Source organism: Gopherus flavomarginatus, chromosome 1 (genome assembly GCF_025201925.1).
Source record: "Gopherus flavomarginatus isolate rGopFla2 chromosome 1, rGopFla2.mat.asm, whole genome shotgun sequence".
Classification (NCBI taxonomy): Eukaryota; Metazoa; Chordata; order Testudines; family Testudinidae; genus Gopherus; species Gopherus flavomarginatus.
In genome coordinates this window covers 27,676,468-27,688,751 of record NC_066617.1, presented here as the reverse complement: position 1 = coordinate 27,688,751, position 12,284 = coordinate 27,676,468, and the positions used below count along the sequence as shown (strand labels likewise).

Below are 12,284 nucleotides of genomic sequence, written 5' to 3'. Positions count from 1 at the left end.
GCCCCCTCCAGCACTCCCCAACTGAAACTGGTTTGTTTAATTCTCTACTCCTGGGGGAATCTTTTTTGCTGTTATCTGTATTGTTGACATACTTGTTGACAGATATTTTGAAATAAATTACCCAAAAATTTGAAACTGAAGTGATTGTTGTATTATTTTGACAAAATATGCAGATTTTTTAATTTTTTGGCACAGAATTCCCCCAGGAGTAACTGACAGTAAGGTGCCAGACAAAGACACAGCTTGAGCAGCCAGTAAGGGAGTGCGGGTGCGGGCTTAAGATGGTGGCATAATTTTGTCTTTGTCATCCTCTGGTCATCCCAAGTGATGTAGTAGGGGATAATGGTTCCTTCATTTCTCCTGCTTCCCCCAACAGAGTCCTGATGGCTAGTTGCTACAAAATCCATTGTGCTCTGAGCAAAAAGCTTTCCTCTTATGACTAGTACCCAGCTTCCTCTGCAGTGTCAAGCAGAGCTAGTGGGACACTGATCAGTGAACTCACCTGCACACCACACCGGGTTCACAGATGCCTTTGGCAAAGAACTTGGCATCCCACCCTCAATCTTGAAGTCAGAAGGAGAAAATAGCCAACAATATGGACACTTTAAAAATAAATCCTGTAAATAAGTTTGTCTTTAGCCTATGAACCCTTTATGGGAGGGATTGTCTCTTTTCTGTATTTGTACAGTGCCCAGCACAACTGGACCTAAATCCTGACTGCAGCCCTTGGGTGCTAGTATAATACAATATAAATATTTATTATTACATCTGATGATGATGATTATAACAACAATAAAAATCACCCTTGAGGCACACACTTAACACAGATTAGCCTTCAGCAGCTCTGTTAAACTAAATGTGTATTCATAGCGTATTTTTTGTCTTTTTTCCATTCTAGTTCTGTAACTCCCAGCTTCATTCTTTTCCTATATCTCTGCATCTGTACTTCCACCTTTGTCATTTCTCTCTCTCTCTCATTTGTCTCTCACCATTCACACTTTTTCTAGGGTCTCCTTTAGGTGTGACCAGATGTCCCAATTTTATAGGGACAGTCCCAATGTTTGGATCTTTTTCTTATATAGGCTCCTATTACCCTCCCCCCCATTACCTCCTATTACTCCATTTTTTCACATTTGCTGTCTGGTCACCCTAGTCTCCATACTCCTTCCTTTCCTTTATTTTTAGTGTGTACTTGGACGCCATTTAAAGTAAGTAGTAAAGTGTATTCCTTACGTTTAATATGGTGTATACCTGTGATACCACAGTGTGGAAACTATCAAGACTTTAATGGCATTGAGTGTGCATGTGTGTACATATATATGTATGTATTGATATGTACTTATCCAACTCTGCTAAGAGATCATCTTTTGAAAGAAGGAAAAGAGAGAAATGTCTATTTGTGCACATTGATCGATCTCTCAAGATATATAGTGTGTGTATGTGTGTGTGTGTGTCTGTACATATGTGTGCACACACACATATCTCTTTCTTCCAGGCCCACTCCCCAAGGGATGGGTTTTTGGCTTAGTGCATGATCTTCAGGACCCTTCATCCTGCCTTCCAACTTTGGGGCTTCTGTCTCACAACAGGGTAGGGTGATACAATGAGTTTGTTTGAAAAGTGGTCTAATCTGGCACAAGGGGCTCTGGGGTATAAAACTCTGAGTATGACGATTCAAAAAGATGGTCTCCACATATGACGGAAGTGAACTTGATGTATGTCTTGGGTGGCTGTCAAGACTTAGGAAGTGCCAATTCAGGGAGTTTAACGGAACTATAGAGATATTTAAGAAGAATTTCAGGGTAACCTCTGATATGAAGTGCCCTAGATTTCAACCTATGCATAAGGCTGCTCCTGCTGCAGACCTGGTCATGTGAATTTACACCCTTCTGGGTCAGCTGGTTTCAGAACAGAGTGACAATCAGTGGGACAGTATAGCCAGATGTAGAACTTTCTTATGAAATATGAGACATTTGGTGACCTTGCAAAAGTTATGTTGGTGACAAATGAAAATTTGGTCATTGTTATTCCTGTTTGCAAAAGTGAGTAATGTTTCAGTGATGTCTCTTGTTTCTAGATCACCTCTCTTGTGACACTCCAGCTTTTAACCTTGGTTGGTCATGATGACCAGCTTGATGGACCAAAGTACAAATGTACTGTCTCTCTTGACTTCATCAGGGCTATTGCAAGGTAAGATTGTTAAATAGCATTTAATGTTGCATGCACCGACCTGTATAAAAGGTTGAGATTTCAAAACCAATTCTTTGTTTAACCATTTATACTGGCTTCCTGCAATGCACAGTGATACGGGAGTGGTACTTGTTGATCCTTTTCTCTCCATTCTTCAATTCAGTACTGAGGGGCTGTCAGCTGCAAAGCATTCAGTAATAGAGAATCTCATGGCCTGTCAAGGGTGGATGTTAGTGGTCTCTTAGAAAAGCACGCAGATTCCTTCCTTGCCAGTTGGCTGATAGTGAGAGGCTATGACACTGTTAGCTACAATCTTCATGGAAAATGTGGCAGAGCCATTTATGTAAATCTGATATTTATGTGGAGGCCCTGCCAACTACTTTGCCTCACTGTGATATTGTAAGAGTTAGTCAGTTTGAAGTTGCGAATGTTCATAAGCCTGCTGATGTAGCCTGAAACACCCCATCTTTACTTCAGCATCCATCCATCCATCCATCTATTAGGGGCTTCAACAGTCACCCACACCTTCTTGGTCTATAAGAGAATCTGACAAGAATGGACAGGATCTCACAGACTGGGCTTCTGTAAATGATCTATAGTTCTTTCATTTCCTTAAGCCGCCAGCCACTTTTTCTCTGCATAATGGAAGTACTGCTGTTCTCTTGACCTCAGCTGGGACATCTCCACAGGGGGCTGTGACATTACACTCCATATTCTTTATAGAAATATGAATATGATATGATATGGTATAACTAAGATATACTTTCTGCAAGCTGGCCCATGTGAGGTATCCTTTGAAAGGTCATGATTTACTGAATGTGTTTATCCAATTTGTATGCATGTATCATTTTGTATCTGAAGCAGGAAATATTGACCATGTCTCTGTATTTCAAATGTGCTATGTTGGATGAGGACAAACAATGTTAGTAGCTTACTGAAGAAATGCACACAAGCATAAGAATTACCCGAGGAACTGTGCACAACAGAAACCTCTCAGAGGTAACTCGACATAATGGGAACTGCTTGACCCAGGTCAGATAGCTTCATACAATGGGAACTGTTTGACCCAGGTCACAGCAAAAAAGCTTTCCAGCAAGTGGGGGGAAGATATAAAAGAGGGACACTGACAACAGGAGAGGACCTCACTCTCCCTACAACACACCTAAAATCACCTGAAGAGCAAAGACCAAACTGGGGGAAGTGATGATCCCGGGCAGGAAGGATTTTTAGCCTGTGTAAGAAAACCTGGGAAAGCCAAGGCAACTTGTGCCTGAAGAATCTGCCAACCTATTTATCACTCAGAGTGAGAATTTGCTAATTTGTATCCTACCTATCTAGTATGTTAAGCTCAGTTTGCATATTTTGTTTCATTTGCTTAGTAATCTGCTTTGTTCTGTTTGCTATCCCTTGAATCACTCAAAATCTCCCTTTTATAGTTAATAAAATTTGTTTTGTTTTATTATTAAACCCAGTAAATGCAATTTCTAACAGGAGGGAGCAAGAAGTCATGCACATCTCTTTTCACATTGAGGAAGAGGGTGGATTTTTATGAGCTTGTGCTGTGCAGATTTTTCTGTATGGTGCAAGACAATATTATTTTGGGTTTATCTCCCAAAAGGGGTGTGCACGTGAGTGCTAGGGGAGTCCTCTCACATAGAGCTGACTTCAGTCTGTGACTGCAGCAGGGTCTGGCCCTACCTGTGTGTGTGTGCTGCAAGAGGCCGAAGAGCCTAATTCAGCAAAGCAGGGAGCGGGAACCCAGGCTGGTTGAGCAGGAGAGGCTCAGTGAAATCCTAGTACATCAGATGGCACCCCAGAAGGGGAGTCTAACTCGTCACAGGGGCCAACAGTTACCAGCCTCCTTTGGAGGTCTTGGAAACTTCCACACAGCCACTACCTGTCCCCTTCTGCCCTATTCTTATTCTGATAGGAGTGACAATCTCCATAATAACCACTATACCTAGATTATGGTGGAATTATAGAAGGGGGAAGACTGGAAAAAATTATCAGTTGATCAATGAGTACATAGTGTGCATACCACGTAATATTCTGAAGAAAACACTTACACTTGCTTCTCAAAAGCAATCTTTGAAGCAGCCACTAAATCTATCCCATGTGTCTAACAAAAGACTTACATAGCCTGCTTAGATGTGGAATGCAGAGAACTTCTGAAACAGTGTGAAGAATGTGGTAACTTAGAGACAGCAAACCACTGACAACCTCTATTCCTGTTGCAGAGAATGTTGGGAATAAGTTAAATCAACTACGGATGTGACAAGGTCTAGCAGGAAAGTACAGTCATTCAGAAGGAAGCTTGGCGCAGCGCAAAAACCACTAACCACACACCAGTGGAAAGTGTCCCCAAACAGCGTCACCACATACTAACCGATACGACAAAAGCCAACAGGGATATGAGAAATCAGTAAAGAGGGAATGGCACTCATAAAGACTGTCTCCACTTTCATGTGAATACGACATCTTTCAGTCTTCATCCACTGAAGAAATGAAGAGAGCACTGCTGAAAGCAAGAAAAACATGTGGTCTTGACAAGATTGCACCAGAAATTCTGTTCCATCTGTAAGAAGAGCATAAAATGATTGTCAACAGCTATACCAAAACCAGGAAAACACCAGTCCATTCTAGCTAGCTAGCATAGGATAATCACTTTTGAGCTGTACTTACAAACTTTTGGAGCAACTAATTCCGCAAAGAATCATGCCCACAGTAGAACAGGATCTGAGTGATGAGCAGGGCAAGGTTCCGGACCTGCTTCTTGCTCTTACTACCTGTACAGAAAATGGTTTTCTGCAGAAGGAAAAAAGACAAGAGGCTGTGTTTCTTGACTACTGTCTGGCACATTGGCCTGTTGATCATGGTGTCAAAGATGTTACCTCAATGGGTTGTTTATAGTTACGGAAATGATCTTTTGAAACAGACAATTCCAGGTGATGTTAGAAAATAAACTGAGCACATGGAGGATCTGGAAGAACAGATTCCCTCAGGAATCTATTTTTGCCCTACCTCTTTTCAACATAGTTACAGAAAGATCTACCTCCAACAATCTCAAAGCCATTTAAGTATGTGGATGACATCTGCCTAGCTTCAAGAGACAGGGACTTCAGAAAGGTCAAGGACAATCTTAACCAAAACATGGCAGCTATCAGTGGCTACTGCAATAATTGGAGTCTTAAATTATTGTGTGTCAAAGACAGTGTCCTCCATGTTTTCACCTCAGTCATGAAAACGGTTCATGAGGACTCAACATCTTGAATGGAGAATGACTAGCACATGACCCAAAGCCAATATATCTAGGTGTAACAGAAGGTTACTCACCTTGTGCAGTAACTGAGGTTCTTTGAGATGTGTCCCCCTGTGAGTGCTCCATTTTAGGTCATTGTGCCCCCTTGCCTCTAGTCAGAGAATTTCAACAGCAATACCCAGCTAGGCCACACATTCGCTCTCCCCATTTCATGTCTATGGTGGCAGTTGATTAGCACTGTGCAGTCGCCCCACCTCAGTTCCTTCTCTACGCAGAGTATTGATGAGAACTCCGAAGTGGAGGGGAGGAAGGAGGGTAGTGGAGCACCCACAGAGAGACACATCTTGAAGAGATGTCCCTGTGGGTGTTCCACTTTAGGTGACTGTATAACAGTGCCCCTTGGTGGGAGGAGGGATTCAAAGATAGTTCTGAATAAACGAGAAGACTGTGTCCCCCAGCCGTGTGTCAGGTGCTTAGACCTAATCAATGATTCAGTGTTGTATGAATGTGGGAGGTGATGGCCAAGTAGCTATTTTGCATATGTCGATAATAAGCGTGTCGTTCAGGAAGGCAGCCGATGTGGCTACAGATCTTGTGAAGTGTGTTCTGACCCATGAGCGGGTTGCGGGGGGAGGGTTGTAGGTCATGTTGTCAGTAATAAAGGTAGATGCAATCTGAAATCCATCTAGAAAGGCTCTGCTTAGCAATGAGTTTGCCTTTGGAACATTCTGTGATGGAGAGGAACAATTTAGGAGTCTTTCTGAATGACTTGGTCTGTTCAAGATAAAAGGCTAGCCTTGTTCTGACGTGCAGGGTGTGGAAAATTGCCTCTTTTCTATCCTTGTGAGGTTTAGGGAAGAACGTGCAAGATGGATAGGTTGATGAATGTGGAAGGAAGAAGGAACTTCAAGCAAAAATTTAGGGTGAGTTCTGAGAGTAACTTGCCATAAGACCCCCTATTTCTCCCACATGCTAGCAGACATGATGGCAGCTAGGAAGGCTACTTTCATGGAAAGATGTAGAAGAGAACATATGGCCAAAGGTTCAAATGGGGCAGTTCTGAGAGATCGAAGTACAAAAGTCAGGTCCCACAGGGACATTGGGGGCTCTGGGTTCTGGGTAGAGGTTGCACACTCCCTGGAGAAATCTTGATAATTGGGTGAGCAAACTGGGTTATCATAAGGAGTGGTTCTAGAGTAATACTGTTTGCCCCATTCATTAATTGCATCGACTACCAATGAATTTGGCTAAGGGTGTTTCAATAGGAATTCAGTCCCTTATGAAAGAACATAATAATTTTTGTCTTCTCTCTTACATGTGGGTGGGATGGTAGTGAGGCGTCTGGAGGATGCTTGTGGTGGGTTCCATGAATGCTGTGTTAATCAGGAGGGCAATCTTGGAGGAGGCAGACATGTGGAGTATGTCCAAGAGCTCGTGACCTGACTCAAAGATCTCCTCTAGGGGTATCTGGTGTGTGTCTGCTATTCTTTTGAAGAGTTCTTGGAAATTTCTGAAATCATCTCCAGCAATAGGCAGAGGGGCATGATAGTCTCGTCTGGCGAGAATGAAATGGTGGTAGCAGGAGCTGCCTCCTGATCTAAGACTACTTCTGTCTCCTCAAAGGTCAGTTTGGGAGAGGCATCTGTTGGCACTGAATTTTGGTGAGGAGTACCTGTGTACCTCCATGGTGCCACTTAGGGTTGGGGCAATACTGTCTATGAGCTGCCCACAGATCCCAGAATGCCCACTGAGGTGGGAAGGACATTGTGGGGGCCTCCACAGGTGACCATACCATCCCTGAAAATCAGGCTGCGGCACATGTTTATGGTACTCCTGATGTGCAGACCAAACACTGCCTTGTATAGATGAAGTGATTATAAGGGATAGCAAACAGAACAAAGCGGATTACTGAGCAAATAAAACGGAACACACAAACTAAGTTTAATACACTAAAGAAACAGGTTACAAATAGTAATTTCCCACCCTCAATGTTGTTTTAGGCAGGTTGCAGAGTTTCTGCAGCTCAGGGTTCCAGTAACTTCTCTTCACAGGCTACCCCTGTCTTAGCCTGGACTCAGCCCTTGCCTTTCCCCAGCTTAGTTCCTTTGTTTCTTCAGGTGTTTTCAGCAGTCTTCCTTCGTAGGCAGGGAGGCAGTGGAGAAGAGATCTGATTAATTCACTCCCCAGCCTTAAATAGGATTCACATTCAGCAAATCAACCTTTCCAGTTCTACTTGACATGATCCATCTTGTATGAAACGTATCTTAGTTATGCCATATTCATATTATAACAATATATTATAAAGAACATGAGGTGCAGTGTCACAAAGGTAGCCCAAGCCTAGATAATACTTAGCACTTAACACAAAATTTGTTACCAACAATATATAAAAACCAACATCTGCAACACAGATTGCTGTGAACACATACACCCTGGTGCTCTGCTGCTTGTGCTGGATCTGCAATGAACAGAATCCAGTTCAGGGACTCTGTCCTGATATTCAAAGTGCTCCATTGGATTGAACCAAGCCACTTGAGAGATTAGCTGTCCCTTTGCAATGTGACCTCCCACCAAACCTACATTCCACTGGAACCATGACACTTCCCAGCAGCATAGGGAGGGTCAGAGCACAGGAGCAGGAGCTACACTGTGGAACTCACTCCTGCAAGAGAGCAGTTGTCACAGTCTTCACGACTTTCAGAACTCAATGCAAAATATAACTTGTTTGCTCAGCTGTCTCTCAGTAGGACCTGCATGCACCCACCCACACACAACTCTATTCAAGCTATTTTTGTGATGGAAGAAAGGGAGAGATTGTCTGTTTCCAAATAGTTAGACATGCTGAGATACTACGGCGATGGGGCCATACCTAGATGATAATTGATAGGTCTGAAAATGTAACTTTAAACAGGGAATCATCATTGAGTGTGTGTGTGCAGTGGGGCCCTGCAGGGATTGGTTCTTGGCACTATGCTATTTAATATCTTTATTAATGACCTGGAAGAAAATGTAAAATCATCAATGATAGCTTGCAGATGACAAAAATTGGAGGAGTGATAAATAGTGACGAGGACAGTTCACAATTCAGGTGATCTGGATCACTTGGTCAGCTCCTCACAAGCAAACAATATGCATTTTAATATGGCTAAGTATACACATCTAGAAACAAAGTATGTAGGCCCTACTTACAGGATAGCAGACTCTATCCTGGGAAGCCATGACCCTGAAAGAGATTTGGGGGTGGTGGATAATCAGCTGAACATGAGCTCCCAGTGTAACACTGGGGCCAAAAGGGCTAATGTGAGCCTTGGATCCATAAACGGAGGAATCTCAAGTAGGAGTGGCGAGGTTATTTTGTCTCCATATTTGGCACTAGTGTGACCGCTGCTGGAATCCTGTGTCCAGCTCTGGTGCCCACAGTCCAAGAAAGATGCTGATAAATTGGAGAGGGTTCAAAGAAGAGCCATGAGAATTATTAAAAGATTAGAAAACATAGTGATAGACTAAAGCAATTCAGTCTAGTTAGCTTACCAAAAGAGAATGTTAAGTGGTAATTTGAGTATAGTCTATAGGTATCTACATATGGAACAAATATTTATTAATGGGCTCTCAATCTAGCAGTGAGATATAACATATTCCAATGGCTGGAAGTTGAATCTAGACAAATTCAGACTGGAAATAAGGCTGTACATTTTTAATAGTGAAAGTAACTAACCATTGAAACAATTTACCAAGAGTCATAGTGGAATCTCCATCACTGACAATTTTTAAAACAAGTTTGAATGTTTTTCTTAGTGATATGCTCTAGGAATTATTTGATGAAGTTTCAGATGATCATAATGGTCCCTTCTGGCCTTGGAATCTGAAAATCTCTATTATTTTTTCTGACCTCTTTCTCATTTCCTTTCCTTGTCTGCTTCTTTATTCCATTTTCATTATTTCTGTCCCCTTTCCATCCCACTATCAGAGGAGTAGCCGTGTTAGTCTGGATCTGTAAAAGCAGCAAAGAATCCTGTGGCACCTTATAGACTAACAGACGTTTTAGAGCATGAGCTTTCGTGGGTGAATACCCACTTCGTCAGATGCATGTAGTGGAAATTTCCAGGGGCAGTTATATATATGCAGGCAAGCTAGAGATAATGAGGTAGTTCAATCAGGGAGGATGAGACCCTATTGTAGCAGTTGAGGTGTGAAAACCAAGGGAGGAGAAACTGGTTTTGTAATTGGCAAGCCATTCACAGTCTTTGTTTAATCCTGAGCTGATGGTGTCAAATTTGCAGATGAACTGAAGCTCAGCAGTTTCTCTTTGAAGTCTGGTCCTGAAGTTTTTTTGCTGCAGGATGGCCACCTTAAGGTCTGCTATAGTGTGGCCAGGGAGGTTGAAGTGTTCTACAGGTTTTTGTATATTGCTATTCCTAATATCTGATTTGTGTCCGTTTATCCTTTTCCATAGTGACTGTCCAGTTTGGCCGATGTACATAGCAGAGGGGCATTGCTGGCATATGATGGCGTATATTACATTAGTGAACGTGCAGGTTTTCGGTATAGGGTAGTGGTAATGTGACCATCACTTATTTGTACCGTGGTGTCTAGGAAGTGGACCTCCCGTGTAGATTGGTCCAGGCTGAAGTTGATGGTGGGGTGGAAGCTGTTGAAATCGTGGTGGAATTTTTCCAGAGACTCCTGGCAACCTGCCAACCTGAAACATATTCTCACCAGTAACTGCACACCGCACCATAGTAACAAACCTCTATTTCAACTCTGCCCACATATCTACACCAGCGACACCATCACAGGACCTAACCAGATCAGCCACACCATCACCGGTTCATTCACCTGCACGTCCACCAATGTACTTACATGTAGCTCTGTATGACATTACAGAATATATTGTTATAGTTCACTTCATTTAGCTTTGTAATGGTTTTAATAAGTAGAAATCAGAAGCTGTATGATTATATATCTCTGGATTTTCTGTGCCCAATACAATACTTTGTAGAAACTTTTTTTAAATGTGGATTGCAAAGTGATGTGTGAGCCAAGAATATGAAATGATGGCCTGACAAATAAGACATCCAATTAGTTAATCTTTACTTTGCATTGTGATCAGCTATTTTTGCAGCACTGAATACTTTTTTTAAATTTTATACTTGTCATTATATCCAGTAATTTTGGTCATTTATTCAAATAGTAACCCCCCAAATCTGAATGTTAGATTGTACAGCAGAATGAGTTTGGAGAAAAAAATTAATTACATGTTTTATTCCACTGCGATTTCATTCTGCCTGCCATCAAAGTACAGAAGTATACATTAGAATCTTCTATCCTATTGAGTAGCATTCTTGGAGTTTTCAAATTTAGCTGTGAACATGGGTCAACTAGTGTCAAGACTGAAAGAACGCAGACTGCAAATGAGTACAGATGAAGGAGTTATGCAGTACATAATACTGAAACAGGTGGTTTGGAAGAGGAACAAAATGTTTAATAGCTTAAAAGATTGCTGCTCTGCATCTCCAACTAGTGTATCGTGTTTACCACGCTAAAGAAATAAATTGTTGTCAACTTAGATCTAAGTTTGTTTTTACTGCCTAAAGATTCTTACTTTCAATCTTTAAATCCTTGGTAAGGGATTACTTTATTGATGTATAAAATTCTTCTAAAGTTTAAACAGTCAAAAGACTAATGCTATAAATAATGGTGTCTATATAATTTATATTCTGTAATTCAATGTCTTATTTTATTTATCTCTGAGGAATTGCTATCTGTTGCAAAGTGTGTCTTGTGTGCATTGTCACCAGATTATAGTCTGAGCACTCTAGGGTTTATTGTTCTAAAATACTGTATGTTTTTGTTTACAGGACCGTGAACTTCGACATAATAAAGTACTTGTACGATTTCTTGTGAAAACAAGCCTCACAGCCATATGGACACTGCGACAATGACTAAAGCAAGCTGTATTCCTCTATCTACTTAGCTGGCCAGGGAGAGGAGCGTTTTGGCTCTACTGGATTTGTCCAAACAGGTGCTTGCCCAGCATGCAATCTGATGAAAATATTCTGATTGGTCTGGGTGGATCTGAGCAGAGGACTATTTACCAGGACCCTGGAGTATTTGGAAGCAATGTGTTAATTATAAACAGCAGGGTTTGAGCACAATCTGTTCTACTCTTAATGATGTTATCTTAACACTGAAATTGCCTGAAACCCATTTACTTAGGACTACGTTTTGCTCTATGAACTATCCCCTGTGCTTTGAACATGGCAGCAGCCCTTGTTTGTATGCCCAGTCTTTTCACGTCCTCTCCGCAGGAATCTTTGCAATTGCCTGCCAAAGCAGCTTTTCCTAAAGCCACCATTTTAAGAGAGTGGAGCAGCAAAATATAATAAACATAAGTGCATGTTTAAAATCAAGCTGGTGTGTGCTTGTCTGTGAATCCTATATAGATTAGATGTTCAACTCGCATATATATAGGGATTATGATAGGAAAACCCCAAAGTTATCGGCACACTTGTAAATGTTAACCGTAACCTTCTCTTTATCAAGCTTTTAAAAAAATCAGATTTTAAAATGTATGACTGATAAATCTGTCATTTACATGCTAGATGCCAATATTGGCAGGGCTTTTCCACTTGCCAGCTTTCAAGGAACTTTTAATTTAAATATTCCTATAGTTCTTTTGAGCTCAGCCAGAGTTTTCTTAAGTGCAAATTCTTGTGCAGTTCTCAGTGGAAATATTTTAGCATAGTGTGTTATTGAAGCAAAGCAATCTAGTTTGAAGTATACTTGTAAGTACACTCTAAAGCCAGGGTTCATGCTATACTGTGGTGCAGCATGA

General features: G+C 41.5%; 1 protein-coding gene across 5 annotated transcripts in view; it reads left to right on the top strand.

The window, feature by feature from the left end:
* ORC5 (origin recognition complex subunit 5) overlaps window positions 1–11,859 on the top strand; it is a 124,407-nt gene extending 112,548 nt beyond the window's left edge. For 3 of the 5 annotated variants that reach the window (XR_007769899.1, XM_050925909.1, XM_050925884.1), the window contains 2 exons: window positions 2,078–2,190; window positions 11,308–11,859. Coding sequence is in view for 4 of the 5 variants with exons in the window: in XM_050925909.1 (XP_050781866.1) it covers window positions 2,078–2,190; window positions 11,308–11,353 (159 nt within the window). In the remaining variant the exon portion in view is untranslated. Of the gene's footprint in view, window positions 1–1,185; window positions 1,209–2,077; window positions 2,191–11,307 lie in introns of those variants that run through there. The other 2 variants (XM_050925927.1, XM_050925918.1) reach the window with 2 other exon arrangements.
* Window positions 11,860–12,284: the final 425 nt, after the last annotated feature.